At 33.7% G+C, this 25967-nt stretch overlaps 1 protein-coding gene across 1 annotated transcript in view; it reads right to left on the reverse strand.

The window, feature by feature from the left end:
• The window catches only part of LOC133173466 (1-phosphatidylinositol 4,5-bisphosphate phosphodiesterase beta-4-like), a 154042-nt gene that overhangs the window by 91037 nt on the left and 37038 nt on the right, over positions 1–25967 (reverse strand). The window contains exons 7-8 of the mRNA XM_061308455.1: positions 12298–12351; positions 2800–2881 (exon numbers count right to left, since the gene is read on the reverse strand). Coding sequence (XP_061164439.1) covers positions 2800–2881; positions 12298–12351 — 136 coding nt within the window. The remainder of the gene's footprint in view (positions 1–2799; positions 2882–12297; positions 12352–25967) is intronic.

Below are 25967 nucleotides of genomic sequence, written 5' to 3' on the forward strand. Positions count from 1 at the left end.
AAGACAGTGAATTTTCATCGAAATACACACGTGATGGAATATCGTGTATTACCAAAGAATACGTTTAGATCTAACGGGTTTATCATTTCTCTTAACATCTATAACTTATAATCACATTAAATTCTTCTCCGTGTTAAATCTGAGGTCTGTAAGATTCTGGAGATGAGCTTAACTGCCGTAAATGCGTTATCGGCGACCTCACGTTTTGCGCGGAAGCTATTTTGAAATAGGAAAGAAGGAAATAAAACGGATAATTCTGGACTGATTGAACCGAACCGCGATATCAGTTTAGCGTATCGTGAATTGAACCGTGGAAAAATATACCGCGATATACCGTCAAACGGTTTATCGTTGCACCCTTATTAGAAAGATTAAAGTTTGTTGACAGAATGACAGACTTAGACAGGATGAAAATAATATGATCCCATGATAATCAAGAGATCTTTACAGAATGACTTTTAAGAACAAGCTTCTTGCTTGTTTTAATTAACATACTCATATAAATTCCAATCATATTTAAGAGTATTTTTTATCTGCATTTACCATACATCACTCTCTACTGATTGTTCAGAATGTTTCATTAACACACTAACAGATTGATTTATTTTTGTAAGACTTATATTATTAAATTATTTCACTTTTCAGTCAACAAATCAAATACACTAGATGAAATCCCGCGCAAGCGCGGGGAATTGAATTTATACCACTAACGACAGAAAATATATAATTATAGTTTCTACTGACAGCCTACAGGTTTATAACAGAAAGAAATACTTTGTTCAATGATGAATGTCTCCTACCCCCCCCCCCCCCCCCCCCCCCCCCGCCCCTTTCTGTAAAAACTTGAAAAATAACAATTTCGTTAATTGGCGTTTATTGTGAAATCTGTTATACCATGTTATGGATATTGTACTTCAGATGCTCTTATTTCATTTCCGTCAAGGATAAAAGCAGCGAATATGCACATTTTACTGATAAATTGCATGATCTTTTTTTTTGGGGGGGGGGGGGGGGGAGGAGGAGGGGGGATTCACAAATACTTGGGTCTTGGTTTATAAATATGTATGTACCTTATTAATACGTAAAAAATGTCGTTTACTTCTGTGTAAATATTAGTTTTTAACGCCTTATAAATAGGCCGAGTATTTGATACAAAAGACTGTATTCAGAAAAAGAAAACTGAAATGTATTGATTGAAGCACAACATTTTACACAGCTTTAATTGTATTTGAACAATACCTTATTCATTAATTTTCTCTTTTTATGTTAGCAAGTTTATTACGAAGTACAAATTGTACTTCGGGTTCGTTGCCACGATGCTCTCAGTAAGGAATACATGTACATGTATATACAAATTTTATCGATAAATTTATTAGAAAAACCTACTACATACATGAAATAGTCTTTCGATATATTTAAGAAATAAACAACAATGTTAAAAAGTTCTCTGGGAAATGAACTTGGTTGGTCACGTGATCAAATCCTGTGAAGCCCGAAGGGCTTCTCAGAAGATTTGATCACGTACCAACCAAGTTCATTTCCCAGTGAACTTTTTAACATTGTTGTTTATTACTTTTATTTACATTTGAGACGAATATTCTGAATAGAACTGCATTTATTACACGAACGGCCCGCCGTATTGCTATGTTGTGACGCGCAATGACCTAGAAGTTGTTTGGTCTTGAGAGTTCGCCTCGCTCCAACATTTGAATACTTACATTGATGTTTAGCAGTCCAGTTCAGGAAATATCTGTTCATAATGAAAAAACAATGATCGCTACTGGGAGTTATCTTACTATTATTGTACGAGTTCTTTATATATAAAGTCAAAAGCGGTGCTATCGTCTTCAGTTTACATACCTTCAAAGGAATTTCGGGTTAAAAAGGTAAGCGTGATTTTAGGCTAATTAGAAACATTCTTCACACCGAAGAAAGATGTAACGATCATTTGTTGAACGAAAAAAAAATATATGTTTCAATAATTTTATCTTTTTCATCGCTTTGACGGTTCAGAAGTTCCGAAACCAGTGTCACTGTGACAGAAATATGTAGACAAGATATCGTCTTGCTGTGTGATTGGTCACGCCATGACCTCTGACCCCCTAATAAGTTCATACAGAATTGAACATATTTTCTCTTCTATAGGTTCATCTAAGAAAAATATTTGCAAATGTAAATAAATAAATATATTCAAAACTTATAGTGTTCTCAATGATTTACCATTATTTCAATGACCATTCATACAAAAGCTTTTTTTTTTAAATGATCGCCTCGTTTTTCCATTTAACATCGGGCTCGATGCTATGTGATGTTCTAGAAGCTTCTGTCAATATTAAGATCGGTGAATGACGAAAATAATTTGCAAATTTCCCTCTTTAGTCAGTTATCACAACTTATTTCTTTTATATCATTTAAATCAAGTTTTGATTGAATAATTCAGTGATAACGTTTAATAAAATAAATAAATGATTGCTTGTTGTCAGTTTCATTAAAAATTGCTAGTATCTTAGATCCGCCAACCGGAAACGCCACCGTACTCACGTTTTTGCTATTTCATGGCTGTTTATAGAAAATAAAAGTAGACTTTTAATTTAATGTACGATACTGACTATGCGAGTGAAATCTAAATATAGTTTACGGACATCATCTTGTATACAGTGTATTCTTAGAGGAGTAAGTAAGAACTCTGGTGCAGCCGTTTCGGAGTTTATTTGCAAAATTTATTAATTTATAAGTATAGATATAAGATTATATATCTACTTTGTGTTTTAAGTTAACAAATGATTTTATATGTCTAACCTTTCCTCCGGGGAGACCCAGGTCCATCAAACACTGCATGATCATCTTTTCTGTCTTTCCAGAGGCAAATGTTCTGGTGATACTGCAAACAGCATTTTGGTACAGTTAAAGGACACACAACACTGGTATCGATATTTGCCATATTGGGCAAAAATATTACAGTCTGTACTTCATCATAAAACAAGAGGCCCATGAGCCACATCTGAGTAACCTTCACCCTGCTGATTTCCACAAGTTTTTTTTCCTCATTATTACCATAAAACATGTTGATCCTCATGGGCCCAGGTCTTGGCTCAAGGGGTCATGACTTAAAACTCTTTACTCTCTAATCTCGCATACATGCATGATAACAAACAGCAGCAAAAAGCAACAAACTCAATATCCTTTTTTAATTAACATGCTCAAGTAGAGATTCTGTGAAAATCTTTCATTTAATTGGTGTTAAACAAAGCCCAATTAGTCAATACTACCAGGATCCTTGGCTTTCTCTGGTAAAAAAAAAAACTATCAGAAAATGTCCATTGTTCTCTATACCATTGTCTTTTATGTATTTCTTTTAGTCAAATGAAATGTTTTTGTTGCTTAAAACTATAAAATATTCATAAATAGTATAATATGTATCCCAATTGACACAATAACAATATCAACAATCTTGTTTAAAGTTTAGCATTTTGCAAGTTCTATGGTCCTTACAATGACCTTGTTGGCAAAGACAGTCTATCATTGAGTCGAATGCTGAATGACGTTTTTCATACTAATTGTTAGACCATTATGTTTTGTTTTTCACAATATTATGCAATATCCATTCCTCATTTAAAAAATTAAAAGAAAATTTGGAGTAGCCTCTTTTGTAGTGAAAAGGGGGCATATCAAAACATAAAAATAGGACTTAAAATTATACACAAGATACTTTGTAAGTTGCAGTAGGTTCATATAATATCAACAAATTATTGTTGTGTTGTATACGTTTCTCAAAATTAAATACCCCTTACATTATGAAAAATTTTTCTCTCCATTCTTAATATTTTATTTAACACAAAACATTGTTTTACGTGGAAACAGAAGGGGGGGGGGGGGGGGGGGGATAAAATTAAAAAGTTTTTTAATATGTAGGAAACTAAAATATTTCTTCTTGGTTACATTTAACTGACTCATATAGGATTTCTTGTTAAAAGTCAATCTACTGCATGCATATTTAAGTTATCAACAAAATTGGTAAATAAATATTTTCAAGGAGAAAGACTACATGTGTTTACCTTTGGTTGCAGTAGTTTTTTCAAACTCAAAAATTAAAATAACATAAGATAAAACTTATAATTTACTTACAAATTGAAAATATCTCAAAAATAATTTATGCTACAAGTTACTTATTAATTAAAACATTTATTTATTTATTAAAACACAAGAATTGACAGAAATGCCAGGATTAGAGAGCTTTAAACATGCACAGTCAAGACCTACCAGGTATGCAAGAATAGTGAAATATTTTAGCGCGATTTGACGTTTTTACTATGACGTTATTGTATTCAATTGTGACAGCAATCAAGGGGACTATGACACATCTGAAACAACTTTGCTTGAAAGCATATGTGTTCACACCAAGTAGGCTGAGCCTCGTTTAAGTCATTTAAATTCAAACAAATTTTAATTTAGGATTGAATGTAAAACTCCTTTTTTTTAAATAATGTTAAGTTAAAAATCAAAACATTTTTTATCTAAAATAATATATTTTTCCATCCAAATGAACATTTTTTTTTTATTCTTTAGCTAATAATATTTATCTGAAGGTTTATTTACATGATTTAATCCTTCACTCCTTATATATGTACTATTCTGACACTAATTTGGAGAGACTATAAGAGTAACGAGTGAAACTTTAATTGTGAAACAATTATCAAAAGCACCCCTTCAATTTACTAAGCATCAATTCTCTGCAGCCCAATATTGCCTTTGGCAGTTTTGTCTTGTCTACCTAAACTATGCATGCACTGAAGCAATGCAAAATTCCTTTTGCACTCACACTGACTGAATTTACAGACTTTCTGAATACATGTAAACAAAGATGCATGGATGAGTAAGGAAAAAGACAGGACCTATTTTTACATCAGTTAATAGGATAACAAAATATTTTGCCACCTTGAATGTATTTATTGTACAATTAATAAAAAATACCTAAAATTTTTAGTTGTTTTTCCTGTATTTTTATTTTTAGCAATTACTTGAATACTTGAAAATTTAGAAACATTACAATATATAATAATTTTGACTCAAATTCGCAAAAATGAATTTACACAAAAATTTCTAGATTTATTGTACATGTATATTTTAAGTGAGTGACATTATTGATAACTTTAGAAACATGCAATCAATACAATGATAAGTAGTTGTTTAATATTCTTGTTAATTTTAGATTAAATGAAGAAAATATTTATTAATATATCCTTTATTTTCCTTTGTTTAACTTTGATTCCCTGTTGTGGCCCCTCTCTACTCCTGGGGTCATGATTTGAACAAATTTGAAGCTACATTTTCCGAGAATGCTTCTGTGGTATAAATATGACTGATTATGGCTTAGCTGTTCTTGAGAAGATTTTTAAAGATTTTCCCTATGTATTCCTTTGTAAAACTTTGATCCCCCATTGTGGGCCCACCCTACCCCCTGGGGTCATGAATTGAACAAACTTGAATATACATAAATAAAAATATGAATAATCATGGTTTTGTTATTCTTGTGAAATTTTTGTTTAAAGTGTATTCCTATGTAAAACTTTGATCGCCCATTGCCTTCAGCTCAGGTGAGCTAACAAAGATGGCTTTGTGGCCAATAAAGTTTCTAGGGTAAACTGATCGCAAGTTGAACGCCTATTCATATTCACCGACAATATTGACAACAAGGGACATTATGCGTGTCATGAACCCAGAGATGTATGGAAATGTGTACCCAAAGCCTCATTTTAGAGTGTTGTTTACTGTGGCAACAGAATGAAACAATTGTTATTAAAGGAAAAAGCCTGAGATACTAAATAGATCGCAAGTCGAACACATTCGACCACAAGTCGAACAGCTAGATATGAAGTCGAACGCCATTTATTCTGAGTCGCACAAATTACATAATTGTTGATAGGAACTGCTTTTCATGACATTAACATATTTAATAGACAAACTTCTGAAGATATTGTTTGTTTTTTTTCAAATCACTCTCGTCTTTCTCTTTTAGAGATAGATTTTGATTCATACCGAACATTCTTAAGATTTTCATTAGAACATCTTAATATCAAGGAAGATTGTTAAACGTTGTTGGTAATATTGGAAACAATTATAAATTGAAAGAGGAAAATAATGTAGTACTTAGTCAACATCATCAATCTGTAAAATTTTTCATTCATCCTCCACCTTTTCTGTTGGTTTTATTTCTCTCTCTATTCTTTTTTTCCATATTTTTATGTTTTCTCTCTCTCTTTTTTTTTTTTTATCCTCCCTTGATCATGTTTGAAAGCCTAATTTGAAGTTTCCCCAAAAAGAGAAAAAAACCCTCTGCTTTTTGTTTCCTTTCTGTTTTGACATCGATAACTGTTTGCTATCTTCACCTTTTAGTCTTGGAAGTCTTTTCTAATGTAACATTTCGAATGCTTTTAAAAAGTATTCGTTTCAGACGAATTTAAGTGGTCAAGACTTAATTTTTTTCTTTGAACATCCACAACTTTCTTTGGTAAGAATGATTTTATATTTTAGATCGATTACATTATTCAATGCAAAATAATTAAAATCTTACAATCTTGCCATGAAACAAATTCAATTGGACATATTTTTGTTTAAATAAGAAGACATAAAATGATCTACAATACTGCATAGAAGTTAAATGTTAAATATTTATTTCTTCAGAAAAAAAATTAAATCGTTCATACAGATTTTAAGATCATTCAAAATAAAGTATCTCTTAGCTTTTGTTTTTCTTTAAATCAAAAGTTAATCCTCTGTTACAGCCCAGATTTTCTTGAGATCTCAACAGATCTCTTTTTTCTGGAACTGGCGAAAACAAACTTGTAGCATCGTTGTTTTTATTTAGGAGGGTAGGGCAGCTGGAAAAAGAATCAAGACAACAGGCGCCAATCCAGGATTTTTTTTCCGGGGGGGGGTCCATCCCAATCAAAAAAAAATTCTTACCCAAAAATTTCTTGACCAAAAAAAACAAACAAAACAAAACAAAAACAAAAAACTAAATTCCCATCCCAAACTATGCAAATGTAATAAACCAAGAAAATTTAAAAAAAAAAAAAAAAAAAAACATGAAAAATACCTATTCCGTGGAGGTGATGGTGGGGTCCACGTTTTCTGGGGGGAGGGGGGGGGGGTCCAAAAATATTTTTTATTTGCTTCAGTATATACTTTTTATAACTCTGTGAAATTCGGAAGGGTTCTGACCCCCCCTCCCTGACCCCCCTCTAGATTCGTGCATGGACAACTTACCTGAAACAGGGTGGATTTCAAAATAATCTACAGACAATACAAATCTGTGAACAGGATAAAAAACACTAAACTCCGGAAATTCCAGAGGTGGGATCAGATGCCTGGGAGGAGTAAGCACCCCCAGTTGACCAGTCACACCCGCAATGAGCCAGCAAAACAAAAAAGTATTTTTTTCAGGGGGGGGGGGGTTCCACCCCCAATAAAAAAAATTTCCAGCCCATAAATTTCCTGACAAGAAAAAAAAAGGGAAAGGGTAAAATCTATTTCCTAAATGTGAAAAAAAATCCTTTTTCGTGGTGGTGATGGTGAAGTCAATATTTTCCAGGGAAGGGGGGGGGGGGGGGTCCAAAGTCATTTTTTATATGCTTTAGTATTTACTTTAAATAGCTCTGCAAATTCCAGGGGGGTCCAGACCCACGATCCCCCCTCTAGATCCGCGCATGGGGGGTATCCAACTTTTTTTTCAGGCGCAGACCCAGGTTTTTTTTCAGAGAAAGGGGCGGGGGAGGGGGTACTACAGTAAAAAAAAAAATCCAACTCGGAAATTTGTTGATAAAAAGAAAAACAAGAGGCCCATGGGCCACATTGCTCACCTGAGCACATTGGCAAGGCAAAAGCACAAATCAGTTCAGTATTGAAAAGATTAAGGGGGGGGGGGGGGGCTTGAATTTTAAACTTCCTGATGATGCTTCCATGTCAATATAACAAATGGCTTTGTTGTAAGATATTTTCCTATATGTTCCTATGTAAAATTTTCGATCCCCCATTGTGCCTCATCCCTATCCCCAGGCGGTCATGATTTGAACAAACTTGAATCTACACTACCTGAGGATACGTCCACATAAATATGATCAATCAGGGCTTTGCTGTTCCTGAGAAGAAGATTTTTAAAGATTTTTCCTATATATTTCTACGTAAAACTTTGATCCTCCATTGTGGCCCCGCCCTACCCCTGGGGGGTCAAGACTTAAATAAATTTGAATCTACACTACCTGAGGATGCTTTCATATAAATATGACCAATTTGGGCTTTGCTGTTCTTGAGAAGAAGATTTTTAAAGATTTTTCCTATATACAGTAAAACTTGTCTAATCTGGCGACCAGTGGTTCCAAAATTTTTAGCCGGATTAGGCAACATCCGGATTGGAGAAAATTGAACCGTTATAGCAAGTTAAAAATTACATAGATATAAACAAAGAGTGGTAAATAAATACTTGATCAAATGTGTCATTTTTTACGTTTCACTTGAAAAAATCGTCTTTTTCCGTTTGTTTTGAACTCTGTTCTTCAGAATTTTCATTTCTGTTTAAGTTTTTTATTCAGTATCGAAATATAACATCTCTTGGTCATTTATCAAATTTGAAAATCGTTAAATGTTTTAAATACACTCAAAAACCTTATCGTAGCTGTAAATATTATTTTGTTAGGGACAGATTCCTAATTAATTTCTTTCTTTTAAAATTAATATGTTTGAATATTTAGACACTGTATTTGTTAATTTCAAATGTTATACATGTAATGAATATTGAACCAAAATCTTCTGTCACTTTGGTCGTTGTAAACTAGCGACACAAAGGGAAGTAATTCGAATTGCACGTCGTGCACGCAAAACGAAAGTAGAAAGGAGGTCATGAATAAGTCTCCAAGTTTTTCTACAGACATGCTACACGCAACCATAAATATCACGCATTCTTTTGCGAGTTTCCTCGCCTTACTTGAGCCATTAATTCTTTTTATCACGTTTGTTAAAATCTAAACTATCGATACAGGATAGATCATTAACGGGACAATAATTACCCCACGCGAGACTAATCTCTAATGACCAGCAGGCACAGGTAAAAATAAGTGGCCGGATTAGAGGAGATAATTTGTACTAATTATGAGCAGTAAGTTCTTTAAATAGCGGCCGGCTTACAGAATAGGCAAGATCCGGACTGCACAACATTTATTAAACATAAATTATAAAGAAAATTCAAGGGACTAAAATATTACGCCGGACTGAACAACATGCCGGAATGCACAACATCCGGATTCAACAAGTTTTACTGTATTTCTATGTAAAACTTTGATCCTCTATTGTTGCCCCGCCCTACCCCCGTGGGTCATGATTTGAACAAACTTGAGTCTACACTACCTCAGGATGCTTCCATATAAATATGACCAATCATGCCTTTGCTGTTCTTGAGAAGAAGATTTTTAAAGGTTTTTCCTATATATTTCTATGTAAAACTTTGATCCTCCACTGTGGCCCCGCCCTACCCCCGGGGGTCATGATTTGAACAAATTTGAATCTACACTACCTGAGGATGCTTCCATATAAATATGACCAATCATGCCTTTGCTGTTCTTGAGAAGAAGATTTTTAAAGGTTTTTCCTATATATTTCTATGTAAAACTTTGATCCTCCACTGTGGCCCCGCCCTAGCCCCGAGGGTCATGATTTGAACAAAATTGAATCTACACTACCTGAGGATGCTTCCATATGAGTTTCATTTTCTCTAGCTTTGTGGTTCTTGAGAAGAAGATTTTTAAAAGATGCTATTAATTTTTCTCTAATTCTTTATTATCTCCCCTTGAAAGAGGGCGTGGCCCTTCATTTGAACAAACTTGAATCCCCTTCACCCAAGGATACTTTGTGGCAAGTTTGGTTGAAATTGGCCCAGTGGTTCTTGAGAAGAAGTCGAAAATGTGAAAAGTTTACAGACAGATGGACAGACAGACAGACGGACAGACAGACGGACAGAAGGACTACAGACAAAATGTCGTCAGAAAAGCTCACTTGAGCCTTCGGCTCAGGTGAGCTAAAAAGGAAACTCCTTTCCCCAGTGGGAGGATTTTAGCACAAAGTTTTAAAACTTGATTCTAGGCATCATTACCAAAATAAATAGCCTACATGTAATTCTAAATTTGATATTACGACTAGATGTTTAAAGTTAATATGGATTGTGTAAATTGTGTTTGAATCATGGAATAATTAAAGTATTGGTGGCAAAGGTTTTTTTAAGGGAAAAAATTTAATTCATTATGTTATATATTCATATAATAATTTTTCTTGTCTTAAAAAGCTTTTATTTTCTCTTTTATTTGCGGTATTTTATAGCTGTATCTAGTGTCGAACACTGATCAACTTGCGATCATTTTCAGTGTTCGACTCCATACCATTTTCCGATATTAATTCAATGAACTTAAGTTGATTATTTTGTGAATTATGTATCCAAAACCATGTAAAAACAGGTTTTTACAATATTGATTGGTATAAATTTGCCTTTTAAAGTATTGCTTAACTTATTTGGTAAATGTTTGGAGCTTTGAAACAACTTTGATAATTCATTTACGACAGAAAATTTCGAGAAATCACCTTCAAATTTCCTGGCATATAGAACTATTACCAGAAGAGTTCGACTTAGAAAAGATAACTCTAATTGATTAAATTTATAAAAAAGAAGACAGATAACCAAGAGTTGCCTACCATTCATTGTTTATCAAAAGGTGTAGGTGAGGTTAAAAATGTGTTCGACTTGTGGTCATGTTCGACTTTTGATCAGTTTACCCTACCCGGAAATAAAAAAGTGTGAGAATGAAAACTGTTGAAAACAATGAAGGGCATTTTGGTCTATTCATTCATCTTTCTTCCTGTCCAAAATGAGGTTTGTGTACCTGGTCAGATAAACTTTGTTTGGTTTGATGGAATTTAACCTTCAACTATGTTAGCCAAATGCCTATCACTGATTTTAAAGATTTCAACAACTCTGTAATCCGTAATCACAATAGGAATACACAAATTCAACCCAGCACAGTCCCAATACCATTGGCCAATTTTGGTCTTTGAACAACATTTTTTTCCCAAAAATATTTTGCAAAAATATAAGGTATTTTCATCTCATTTTATTCATCTATTATTAAGAACTCTACCAGGATATTAAAAACTTTTAAAGTATTTTTGTATAGTGTATGTTAAAAAGTCTTGCATAATTCTTTTATTCAATTGATGTATCAATTACATTATCTACTGTGATAATCTAACATGGGTGAATAAGTAAGGGGGATAACTTCTCCTGATGCAGAGTATAAATTTCTAATTATGATTAACAGAGCCATGCACAGCACCCCTGACACACTGGTCTGAGGAATTTCATAAATCTGGTAAAAATACCCTTGCTCATCACAAGTGCTTCCTACATACCCATGAGCTGAGGAGGTTTTCAAAGAATTAATGCATTTTCAATGTATATGATCAATAGAGACCCTACTAAACTCCAGAGCCCCTGACCCAAGGATCATAAATTTCAAGATTTAGGTACAGGCACTCCTGCTCTTCATAACTAAACACTTAGTTTGTCTGCTAAATATTCAGGAGCAGAGAAAAAGATTTTGAAAGAATGCATTTTCACTATATGATCAAGAGCCCTATCCTAACTCTTGAACCCTTGACCCAAGGGCCATGAATTTCACTATTCAAGTTGAAGCACCCCATCATAACCATGCACATAATTTTCTGCTTCAAACCCGGAAGTAGACAAGATAATCAAATCAAAGTACTGAGAGTACTGATAAGCAGTCAGAGATTTCAATGGCATTGTTTTCTTTATTCATGTTAATTGTTAAATTTCAAATCTTGGCAGTGTTCGAAGTTTCCATATAATTCAATAAAATTCAAAGGCAGTGTTCAAAGTTCTCAAATAATTGTGTTCATAGTCCTCATACAATTGTGTTCCAAATTCTCATATAAATTTGTTCAAAGTTCTCATATAACTGTATTAAAAGTTCTCATAAACTGTAAAATTTCAAAGACACTTACCAAAGTTCTCATGAATTGTTAAATATCAAAGACATTATTCAAGTGCTCATAAATAATTATTGAAAATTTTCAAAGACATAAAATCTATGCAACTAAATGTACTTATTTTACATATAGAAACATAGATGAAGTTGTTATTTTCATAATTTTTGAGAAAAAAACCTGCAAGTTTATCTAATGCCCAACAAACTTTGGAATGATCTTTTTGTACCACTGATCTTACTCATGACACACCTTTTCACAGGAATATTTCCCTTTGGATTGACCAGGAGGCAAAGCTTTAACCAGCTGAAATGAAAAAAAAAAGAAATATTCAATCTAAGGCCATACCAATTTGCAATATAGTTCGTTGGATTTGCCGCTTCTATTTGTAACAAATCCAAATTATAATATTATAAAAAAAAAAATTGTGCGCCCGCGCATCCAAAAATATCCGAGTACTTTTTACACCAAATGCACCAAAAACATCGGAACACGTGGTTGATAAATGACAGAAGCGCAGGATTGAGAAAGTTCGTACTTCGTAACTCATACTGTGTGAAGTTTTTCACGATGCCTGTCTACTCTTTTATATGTACGATACGTCCATAGTTAAAAACAATGGATGTAATTTTTTTCCTTATACTGCAATCTATTAGAAGCCAAGGAAATTTTTGAAGTGCTGTTCATTGTTTCTATAAAGAGAACATCGAAAAGTCCACGAAAGGTTTGGTGAATATTGATGATGTTTGCTCTCTCAAAATAAAAAAAAAAAAAATCTAAGAGACTTCAAGACCGGACATGTCACTAGGAATTTGCACAGAACTGCATGAACAGAACGTTTGCAGAAATGAAACTAAATTGCAATAATGTAACACGTACCTCATTCAAAACATGTCAAACAGAAAGTAGACGCGTTTTCACATTTTATGAATGCTTCCAAAAATTATTCTCTCCCTGGAAAAATTACAGACATGCGAGACCACAAAAGAATGTTTCCACTTAAGCATATTGCCGTGGCCCCTTTTTCGGACCCCTCTAACATCATCTAATTAACTCAAATCTTAATTATTTTACACCTAACCCATATTTTGTTATCTGTGTGGTACATTACCTGCGAAAACTTACATTGAAAACGGCGCTGTAGTTTTATTAAAGGTAATTAAAAATGCCCACTAGTGGGTGTTAATTCCGGAATGTTGCGCTTGTCCGAGCTGAGTTTTAATTGTGTCTCGTTAATATTCGGAGTAGGCGGGGCATTTCATCGATCGATTGATAACATGTAATACCCTGGCTTCTGGGAACTACGCAGCATGATATAATAAAAATATACACAAAAGTAAACACAAAGAACATGTTTAAACTTCTCAAGGATTAAGCCAGTTTTTTTGTTTTTGTTTTTTGAGAGAGGGGTGCGGGGGAGGATCTTGAAGATGTACATGCACTCCCTCCCTAAATCCAGATTTTTCCCAATATTTGGTAGGTTCTGGTAGATCCTTGAAGTCGTATAGTAAATAAACAAAATATAGCAGCTTACTTAAAAAACAACAGGTGAATGACAGGTTACTTTTGTTTCGAAAATATTTTTTTTTATTTTAAATAGGGTAAGTTGCGATCGCAATTTAAGAAAAGTACGTGGCGTATACGTGGGGCCCGTTTTACAAAAGAACTTACGACTAAGAGCAAAAACCTAAGTTGATTGTACAATTTTGCAAAATTCTGTTTAAAGTTGCGAGCGTAAAAATATCTTACTCCATTCCTTTTAAAGGTCATATGAAACAATGTCCAGTGCATTTTGGGTTGTATACGGAAATGAGTTCATCTGAGCTACTTTAATAAGCCTGAAATTATATTTTGAATTTTTTATGCAAGTTAGCGGCAGCAGAGTCGATCAAAATTACTTGACTACAAAAATGAACTTCAACTAGCGCGGCTTATCTCCCTTTGCTTATGACGTCAGTAAGACCCAGTCGTACATTCAGTACTAACATTTATACAACCGATCATGTGTTTTGCAGCGTAAATTTTCAGAAATATCATTATTTAGGCTAAAACGTCGCATAAATATACGATATTCAAACAAGATAGTATTTGTCTTTTAACATCCTACTGTATATTTGCAAGATATTAGTATGTTTTATCTGTGTAATTTATTGTCGTCCTTCGAGACTTCAATCGACAGAGAGAGAGATGATACTACAAAGAGAGGGGGTCCATACTCGAGTAAGTGAATATAGACACTGTCAAATAATTTACAATTGAATAAATTTCTTACATAAGAATACTGATGATTTGTTTTCTGATTAAATTTTTAAGCCATGATTAGATGATGCTATCTAGGTACTCGGTAGCACGCGCATTTATAAAGCTGAATTCGATTGACCGCGCTGTGTGTGAGAGTGAAACTAAACCTGCATATAAATGATTTCATTTATTTATGGGAAATGAAATGATTCTATTGCTTTCTCCCGTTCTCAGTCACTTTTCTCTCTTTGGTTTTCCCTGTCTCGATGACCCCCCCTCTCTCTCTCCGTATTTTTTTTTCTTACCAAAAAGTCGGTACATATACGCATAACACTGTAACTATCTTATCGGAATAATTTTAAAAAGTCAGACATTAAACGTAATTCTATCTATGTAATCCTACTTTTCTGTATGTATATATTTACAGACAGTTTATTTTAACACAGATTATTATATAGTCTGGTTTTTAAAAAAAGTTGAACTGTAAAAGTATTAATTTTGAGAATCAATTATTCAGGTTCAGTCTTGCAAATAATGGGGGCATGGATTTTTTTTAACTGATCAATTTATGCACGAAGTGTATAAGAGTATTTTCAAACTGCAATTGCTCAGCCAAACGGTAAGAGGTATCAGCACCGTAACATTACAGTGTATGTATATACATTCTCGCAATGCAGGTAAGTTTTGAGCCATTTTTTTTTTTAAATCATGCTTCTTGTGACAGCAAAATTACGGTGATGTCGTCATAAACCCCTATTTCTATATCGTTTTTACATTAGTCCTCATGTTTCAGATTGCAGAAAGCGTGCCTTCAAATACGACGACTTTTCATTGATCCATGTTTATCATGAACTTCAATATCCCCGTGTTAATTTGGGGAAAAAAAGGGGGGGTTACTCTTGAGCTACATATTTTTCCCTCTCAATATATGACACAACTTTACAGATTTTGCATCCCCATTAAATTTCTTATTGTAAGAAGCTTAAGGTCAATGTTAATTAATTACGCTGTTTTTGTTGTTAATTATACAATTTTACTGGGAATGGAAAAAAAATATATCATATACGTATCAAACAGAAGTTTTAAATTGTTTCTAAAGTATTAATTTAAAATAAGTAATCATAGTTGGAGAAGAAATATCTTAATTTCTAAGGGGTATTCATCAGGATCATCCTACGATTAAAAGCTCTTGTTTTCAGTTGCTGTGTCTAATAAACGATTAGTTCAAATAGAGTAAACTGTACTTTAGAATCAGATAGCTCATCTGAATACATAATCGCATTTATACTCACAAAAATGACTAAAATTAACTCAATAAAATACGGTAAAATTACACTAGATCTAATGCGTTATTTACATCAGTGGTTCTTTGTGACATCATAAAAACACAAAATAAAGAACGATAAGCGGGTAACAAATTTATCAAGTGGACACGTTTAGGCCTTCATTTTTCAGTTAAGCAAAGGCAAAATTTTTTTACTAAACGTGATTTGACATTCTTTCATACCAGTCTTTATGTTTAAAAAGTAAAATCCTAGTGTTAAGAATCGTTTCATATGACCTTTAAAAAGATGAAAACCATTTTCAATATTATATAAATTAAAAAGTTATAAGCAGAATTAGATTTTGGTTTTAGTCGTAAGTTCTTTTGTAAAACGGGCCCCAGGCCTACTTGTTAATGAAAAAAAAATAAAAGAAAAAACAACTTCTTCTGTATTTTCAAAAAGATTAGTGCCGTATCGAAATTTTAAAATAATATACAGTTTGTAAAACTCTCTCTCTCTCTCTCCATACTTAAGTACAGTAAATACTGGTGTACGGAATAACAAAACAAAACATTTTTTGGGGGGGATGCTGTAGTGATATTTAATCACTAAAATAATTTTATTAATTGTATGTGTGCTTGTTTGTTTTGTATTGTTATTTCTTTTTTTTTTTGGTCCAAGTAAGCTTTCCAGTGTTAAACAATCTATACGTACTTCTACCCCGTGTATCTATATTTTTACAATCAAAAACATTTTGAGGAATGATGCTATTGCTAAGATGTAGACTATGCCTTGGAAACTCATTGAGCCCCCAAGAGAACCCCTAAATCCAGGATTAAAACTAAAATATCATTACATTTTGCCCGATTTAAAATTCCATTACTCTCATTTGTCAAATATTTCTTATGAATGGTAGCATCATTATTTTTTCTGTCTTCAAATGTGGACCTAATACCTGAACAATATTAATATCCATTGGATGCCACTATTATCATCGCTTCATGGCTGTAGGAACTGGGGGGAGGTGGGTCACGGAGCCTCCCCCCTAATTTTGCCGATATATAGAACACTATAGAAAACATATCTACCATACACTTGTGCCCCCTCAAAAATTACGTCGGATACCCCCCTTTTTTTGCTTGTCAAGGAATTTTTGGTAGTTGATAATGCCCCCAACTGAAAATGTATGGCTGTGCCCCAAAAACTGAAATTGCTTCCTACGGGCATGGGTTTTACAAAAAAAAGGAATTTTATACATACCTAAAAAACTCCTTTGTATATATTGAACTCTTGAAATCAATATAAATGTATGTTTTAATATAAAGAATATTTTGTTAAAAAAAGTAAACAGAATTTACTAGAAGGGTCAGACTATTTTAGCCCTCTCCCTACATCAAGGTCAACGTAAATACATAATTGATATAAAATAAACAAAGCAAAAATGTAGGAAATGTACCAAAAAGAAGGGGTGGAGAGAAAAATAAAAAAAAAGACTAGTAAGCAAAATTACAGAGAAAAATAAGCAAATTAAAATTACAGAAAAAATACCGGTTTGGAAATATTCAAATAGAGTGAATATCAAATTGGAGAGGAAATTCTTCAAAAAGACCTTATTTAATGTAGCAAAACATTACTTGTTATGAAAATGGAGTCTTTGAAATCTGAAACTTATTTATTGAAACCAATATCAAAACAAGAGGCCCATGGGCCACATCGCTCACCTGAGTAACTTTGGCCATACTGTTCATTACCATACTTCCCCCCTTGTAATACCTATTGTGGCCCCGCCCTACCCCCAGAGGCCATGATTTGAACAATTTAGAATCTACACTACCCCAGGATGCTTCCACATAAGTTTCAGTTTTTCTGGTTCAGTGGTTCTTGAGAAGATTTTTAAAGATTTTTCCTATATATTTCAATGTAAAACTTGGATTCCCTATTGTGCCCCCCACCCACCCACCCCCCACCCCCCCATCCCCGGGGTCATGATTTGAACAATTTAGAGTGTACACTACTTGAGGATGCTTCCACATAAGTTTCAGCTTTTCTGGCTCAGTGGTTCTTGAAAAGAAGATTTTAAAAGATTTTTCCTATATATTTCAATGTAAAACTTGTATTCCCTATTGTGGCCCCGCCCTACCCCCGGGGGTCATGATTTGAAAAATTTAGAATCTACACTACCCCAGGATGCTTCCACATAAGTTTCAGCTTTTCTGGCTCAGTGGTTCTTGAGAAGAAGATTTTTAAAGATTTTTCCTATATATTTCAATGTAAAACTTGGATTCCCTATTGTGGCCTCGCCCTACCCCCGGGGGTCATGATTTGAACAATTTAGAATCTACACTACACCAGGATGCTTCCACATAAGTTTCAGCTTTTCTGGCTCAGTGGTTCTTGAGAAGAAGATTTTTAAAGATTTTTCCTGTATATTTCAATGTAAAAATTGTATTTCCTATTGTGGCCCGGCCCTACCCCCGGGGGTCATGATTTTAACAATTTAGAATCTACACTACCCCAGGATGCTTCCACATAAGTTTCAGCTTTTCTGGCTCAGTGGTTCTTGAGAAGAAGATTTTTAAAGATTTTTCCTATATATTTCAATGTAAAACTTGTATTCCCTATTGTGGCCCCGCCCTACCCCCGGGGGTCATGATTTTAACAATTTAGAATCTACACTACCCCAGGATGCTTCCACATAAGTTTCAGCTTTTCTGGCTCAGTGGTTCTTGAGAAGAAGATTTTTCCTATATATTTCAATGTAAAACTTGTATTCCCTATTGTGGCCCCGCCCTATCCCCAGGGGTCATGATTTGAACAATTTAGAATCTACATTACCCCAGGATGCTTCCACATAAGTTTCAGCTTTTCTGGCTCAGTGGTTCTTGAGAAGAAGATTTTTAAAGATTTTTCCTATATATTTCAATGTAAAACTTGTATTTCCTATTGTGGCCCCGCCCTACCCCCGGGGGTCATGATTTGAACAATTTAGAATCTACACTACCCCAGGATGCTTCCACATAAGTTTCAGCTTTTCTGGTCCAGTGGTTCTTGAGAAGAAGATTTTTAAAGATTTTTCCTATATATTTCAATGTAAAACTTGGATTCCCTATTGTGGCCCTGCCCTACCCCCGGGGGTCATGATTTTAACAATTTAGAATCTACTCTATCCCAGGATGCTTTCATATAAGTTTCAGCTTTTCTGGCCCGGTGGTTCTTGAGAAGAAGATTTTTTTATGACCCCACCCTATTTTTGTCTTTTCTTGATTATCTCCCCATGTAAGGGGACTTGGCCCTTTATTTTAACAATTTAATCTCCCCTTCCCCCAAGGATACTTTGTACCAAGTTTGGTTAAAATTGGCCCAGTGGTTCTTGAGAAGAAGTTGAAAATGTGAAAAGTTTACAGACGGACGGACAGACGGCCGGACAGACGGACAGACGGACGGACGACGGACAACGGGTGATCAGAAAAGCTCACTTGAGCTTTCAGCTCAGGTGAGCTAAAAAGTTAAAAATCATAAGTTCATGCGGTATACAAATTATATCTAATAATTTTAAGTCTTTATTTTTTTATGCGCTCACTCTTTGAAATCATGCTTTGTTCATAAAGAAAAAAATTATATTTCTTGTATTCGCTTGCCTCGTAATTTTTAACCCCAAAATGAAAAATAATATTTGTAAAATTATTTCGCCCTCTCACCTCACTTTTTATTTTTGAAAATCCGAAGAACTATTTTACAAATTGGTGTGGCCTAAGCTGTACAAGAATAACATTTCCTTGGTTTTCTTCTTGAATGTTTATGTACAAAATAAAGACTTTAAAGAAGAGTTTATGTACTGTAGTTTCAAAATCAGTAAATGATGATTTCTCTTCAGGCCCAGTCACACCACTGGAAAATGTTTATGGCTGTTAGAGAAGGCAAATTTTTCAAATTTTTAGAGTTTCTAGTCCTTTTTCTTTCAGTGAAAAAGTTCAAGATTAAGTCAATTACTTGAACGTTTCTTGAATGATAGTCATACTGTTTTTATCCATTGTATACACTTCATACATTGATCTCAAGATCCACCAATACCTGCAGAGGACTAATTTTATTAATAAATTACCAATGGGATACATTCTGTTGTCATCTTTCCATCTGGTGGACATCAAATCAAATAATCCAATTAAGGTCAGATGACACCTTCCTCAATAATATATAATTTTCCCCAAGAATTTGTCATTGAAGTATTGCTACTTTAATCAATTCCTCACAAAAAATTAAGGTACCATACCAGGCATTTGTGCAAGATACCAGAAGATGTCATTTGCTATATAATCCTATTAGAAATCATTACCACTGCCAATATCAACATTTTTTGGTGTCTTTATCTACTAAGACATTTTGAAAACAGTTTAAAAATCACAAGACAATGATAATTATGATTTATTTGTTATATATTATAAGGAGATACAAAACAGATATTCGAGCAACGTGTCATCAGACCTTAAGTGTAACTTATAGTGTACCTTATAGAACTGTGACTTCTAACAAACTGTTATCCCTACACCCCCCCCCCATTTTTACTCACCCTAAGGGGGGGGGGGGGGGGGTGAGTTATCCAGAAACAATGCTACATCATAGATTCAGTTGCTTTCAAATCACAAAACTATATAGTTTAATAAAAGCATTTCTAGAGACAAAATCAAGTTCATCTTGAAAAAGTGTGCATATTCAAAGATAATAAGTATTAACTCTTGGATTAAGTGATGCTCCATGATCACAACAATATTTAACCAGAAAATACCCCAGTACTTGCATGCACAACTGGCCTATTAATATCTGAACAGTGCTACTTTTCTCTGTTGTTGCTGTACCCATCTTATCTATTGTCTCTTGTTTTGGCACACATATAAAATTGTGAATTTGCCTTTCTTATTAATGCATTTCAAGTGTGAAAATTTAGTGACTACATTAGTTTCTGATCAATGTCTACATTTTAGTAATGAACCAATGAACAAATGTTCCTGCATGATGATGATATATTTTAGTACATTGCATTGAACCTATGTTCCTGATGATGATGTCTTCATTTTAATAATGAACCAATGTTCCTGATGATGATGTCTACATTTTAGTACTGAATCTATGTTCCTGATGATAATGATGTCTACATTTTAGTATTAAACCAATGTTCCTGATGATGATGTCTACATTTTAGTACTGAACCAATGTTCCTGATAATGATGTCTACATTTTAGTATTTAACCGATGTTCTTGATGATGATGTCTACATTTTAGTACTGAACCAATGTTCCTGATGATATCTACATTTTAGCATTTAACCAATGTTCCTGATGATGATGTCTACATTTTAGTACTGAACCAATGCTACTGATGATGATGATGTCTACATTTTAGTACTGAACCAATGTTCCTGATGATGTTGTCTACATTTTAGTACTAAATCATTGTTCCTGATGATATCTACATTTTAATACTGAACCAATGTTCCTGATGATGATCATGTCTACATTTTAGTACTGTATCAGTGTTCCTGACTTCCTCTTTTTAATCTTTACTGAAATCTGCTTCACCTTCCGCTGGAACTAGAAATCGTCCCCTTGCATTCTTTATAAGAGTATTTTCCACTCCTTGATTGTCAAACAATGAAAATCATCAATCAATAAGGCCTTATAAATTTAATTTTAGATTCTTCTCCTAATTTGCTTAAAAATTGTGGCGGGTGGGAGGATTTTATTTTTTACTTTCTTTTTTTAAAAATATCTAAGAATATCCTTCTTCTAAAACTAAGTTTTCACACTGTTAACGCAAATATGGGTAAAATTTATTGTTTATTCTCTAAATAGCTACAGAAAATTTGTCTTATACAAAATATTTATATTACTCATTTAATAACCGAGTATACAGACCACCCACTACTGCTATGAAATGGGGAGAGGATCCAAATACATTTACATAGTGTTGCTGTATGATGTAGTCACCACTTTTCATTAGCCTTTTTCTAAAATGTACTTTTTAGCTCACCTGAGCCGAAGGCTCAAGTGAGCTTTTCTGATCACATTTTGTCTGTAGTCCGTCTGTCCGTCTGTCTGTCCGTCCGTCCGTCCGTCCATCCGTCTGTAAACTTTTCACATTTTCGACTTCTTCTCAGGAACCACTGGGCCAATTTCAACCAAACTTGCCACAAAGTATCCTTGGGTGAAGGGGATTCAAGTTTGTTCAAATGAAGGGCCACGCCCTCTTTCAAGGGGAGATAATAAAGAATTAGTGAAAAATTAATAGAATCATTTAAAAATCTTCTTCTCAAGAACCACAAAGCCAGGGAAGATGAAACTCATGTGGAAGCATCCTCAGGTAGTGTAGATTCAAGTTTGTTCAAATCATGACCCCCGGGGGTAGGGCAGGGCCACAATGGAGGATCAAAGTTTTACATAGAAATATATAGGAAAAACCTTTAAAAATCTTCTTCTCAAGAACAGCAACGTCATGATGAGTCATATTTATATGGAAGCATCCTCAGGTAGTGTAGATTCAAGTTTGTTCAAATCCTGACCCCCGGGGGTAGGGCAGGGCCACAATGGAGGATCAAAGTTTTACATAGAAATATATAGGAAAAATCTTTAAAAATATTTTTCTCAATAACAACAAAGCCCAAATTGGTCATATTTATATGGAAGCATCCTCAGGTAGTGTAGATTCAAGTTTGTTCAAATCATGACCCCTGGGGGTAGGGCAGGGCCACAATGGAGGATAAAAGTTTTACATAGAAATATATAGGAAAAATCTTTAAAAATTTTCTTCTCAGGAACAGCAAAGCCCTGATTGATCATATTTATATGGAAGTATCCTCAGGTAGTGTAGATTCAAGTTTGTTCAAATCATGAGCCCCTGGGGTAGGGTGGGGCCACAAAGGAGGATCAAAGTCTGAAATAGAAATGTATAGGAATATATCTTCTGATGAAGAACTGCAAAGCCATGATTAGTCATTTTGATATGGAAGCATCCTCAGGTAGTATAGATTCAAGTTTGTTAAAATGATGACCACAGGGGATAGGGATGGGGCATAATGGGGGATCGAAAATTTTACATAGGAACATATAGGAAAATATCTTCTTCTCAAGAACTGAAAATCATGTTTAGTCATATTGATATGGAAGCATCCTCAGGTAGTGTAGATTCAAGTTTGTTCAAATGATGACCCCTGGGATAGGGAGGAGCCACAATGGGGATCAAATTTTTACAAACGAATATATGGGAAATTTTTTTTAAAATCTTCTCAAGTACAACAAAGCCATTTGTTATATTGACAAGGAAGCATCATCAGGTAGTTTAAAATTCAAGCCCCCCCCCCCCCCCCCTTGTAATCTTTTCAATACTAAACTGATTTGTGCTTTTGCCTTGCCAGTGTGCTCAGGTGAGCAATGTGGCCCATGGGCCTCTTGTTAGTTTGACCAAAAACTTCTAATCTTGTCTGAAAATATCATAGATTTCCATCATCTTTATAGCGTCAAATTTTAGTTTTTGTTCTTGACACATATGTTCAATATTGTCAACATTTTGCAAAACAGGATGTCTAAAAATATTTAATCTCTGCTGAACAGTTCTTATACATTTACCGTTTACTATAGCACTATTATTTTTCAAAGTCTGCCAATCATTTTTTTTACATATATAATAATGTACAACTGTCATGAAATGCTTTAATTTTCTTTATCTCTTTTGCTATTTTTCAACAGATCTTTTTAAAAACATGTATATGTAGATGTATAAAAGGTCAATATAGCTGTTATTTTAGGTTTTTTTTCTGTTTTCTCTACACAGGTACATTTTTTTTTTCTACGTGTATATACACTACTTTTTTGCACACTTTACTCCATTCTACACATGCTCCTGTACTAAAAATAGCTCCACTGTTCATTATCTTTACCTATTTCATTCATATATATACTTAATATTGACAAATATTTCTGACATTCAAGGGTTATACAAGATTTAAAAGAGATATGTCAATAGTGTAATGATATAGTTTATATTCATTACACTTCAGTTTAGCAGTAGTCCTTATGATTACAGTTAAGCTGTTGTACTTAAGATTAAAGATAAAATCAAATGAAATTTCGACTGATTGATGTGAGCATAAGGTGGAACCCTGATGAGGTGGATCTTGCGATGCAATTAAAATGCTATGCTATTAATATCGCTGAAACATTTGTTGTGATATGTAAACAGTTGACCAAATGCTTCAATCAGATTATTTTGTTCTAAAACATTTAAGACATGTTTGGATGCCATTGTTTTATTACACTTTTTATAACTTCTTTCACATTAACCAATATTTATAAAAGTATCGTAATTTTTGGAAGATAGGACGATACTTTTTTTCTCAGAACCGCTGGGGTCGTCCTATTTAATGAATCGTCCTATTTAAGGCTCAAGTCTATGAAAAATGCCCCAAAATCAGTAAAATTTATGTCAATTTTAAAGCAAATCTGTGCTATTTTCGTACTTTTTAAAAATTATTTTACCGAGAGAAAAAAAACAATAAAGAATTAAATATTTATTCCATTGATTTCTTAAAAAATAAGTTCCATTAAATATCCGTCGATGTACAAAAAAACTTAAAATATCATCTAGTAAATAATGTCTCAAAGTATATTTACAACATGCTGTGTCCATCTTGTGAAGTTGGAAGTCGCAATCGTTTACTAAAAATAAAACGCAACTGTATCAAAGTTTAAAATACGGAAGAGTTTTTCACAATCACAATTGTAATCTTTTTTTTTTTAACCATTTATTTGTAACGATTAATTGAAATAGTATACCTAAATATTTTTTCATTGTCTTGTGATATTTGTTTAAGTGTAAAATACGTGAAATAAATTGTTGCCAGTAAATTCCCTAAAATTATTTACCAAATATACCGCTAGTTATAACTATTTTGTTTTATATCCCAAGGGGTACACTGAATTACACTAAGATTGGCTTCTAATAGAATTTTAATTGTCTGACAGATAAAGGGATATACACTGTGTACACAAAGGTGTTAACACCTGTGTTGGTTAAAACACCTGCGGGGCATGATTAACAGATCCAAGTGCTGTTACAGGGGTATTAGTGCTATACATCATCGAACAAACAAAACTGTGAAATTCATGATGACTGTTAAATTGCGAATGTACTCTCAATTAAATTTATTTTTTACAACAATATCTCAAGCAAAATTATAGCATGTTAATATGATTAATTTCAATTGCTCGCTGTTACATGTACATGTAATAGTCAATTGCGTGTTTTAGCGAATCCCTTGACAAGAAATATAAAAATGTATGTCATCGAAGTTAATATTTTACCCCGGTAAATAATGTCAGAATAAAAGAATGTGTCCACTATGTTCTAAAATGGAAATTATTATTGTTTGATTTCGGGTATTTTCCTACTTATAGCTGTTGTATACTACCGTATTTATGTTTTAACGACAGAGTCAAACTACGACGGCATTGAACAGGCAAGTTGGAGAAAATAAGTTATATCACAATTCAAGGAAGTTTTAACTGTTTGTATAAAACACTGTTAAAATGCTGTACTCATAAAAATAACAATTATTTTATCAATACGTTAAAATCATGGGTTAAGTTAAAGAGGTTTACATGTTCTGATGCATAGTATCTACGTAAGAATATCTAGAAAATCGATAAACAAGCCTCGTCCTATCTTCCGAGTTCGTCCTATCTAAGGATTTTTTAAAAATTACGGCCGAAAATGAGCCTTTCGACCTATATACCCCATCAACATATACCCCAAAAATTATGGTACTTTATTTCAGCTTAACATTACTTTTGTTTCATGGGGGTTAACAATTTCATATCACTGAATGAATAATTGATATTTATAAGCAAGCAGACAAAAATGAGTTGACTTGGACTTAACAAGCATTTATGTCTATAATCCTTTCTAATTCTCTGAAACTAATGGCCTACCGCCTAAAGTGAATGATGAATAAATGAAGAAGTTGTCGTGTGGCCTAACAAGATCTAATCTGACAAAATAAACCTCTTACTTCGTAAGAATATCATCTCTCATTAATCAAGCATGAAATATACTTTATCACTGTCCATTCTTATGAAAATCATAATTTTCCTTTAATAAATGGGACAGATCCGAGCATGATTATGTTACTTCAACATCAACCTGACATCTGATTCCATCCCAAAATAAAAATCCAGCAGGAACTGCAACAGCCATCTTAAACACAGAGTTCTTGAATCTCCTTTTTTTCCCTACATACCTATATAATCAAAAGCCTGAAGGGCTGTGGTGGCATATATTGTCACCCCTACACATATTGTTGCTGACATTTTGTGCGTCGATTTCACTGCACATATTGTCCTCCTTCGGTACATATAGGAACACACATAC

The sequence above is a fragment of the Saccostrea echinata genome, unplaced genomic scaffold, assembly GCF_033153115.1.
Source record: "Saccostrea echinata isolate AGI-Se365-2 ecotype Australia unplaced genomic scaffold, CSIRO_AGI_Sech_v1 ptg000002l, whole genome shotgun sequence".
NCBI classification, from domain to species: Eukaryota; Metazoa; Mollusca; class Bivalvia; order Ostreida; family Ostreidae; genus Saccostrea; species Saccostrea echinata.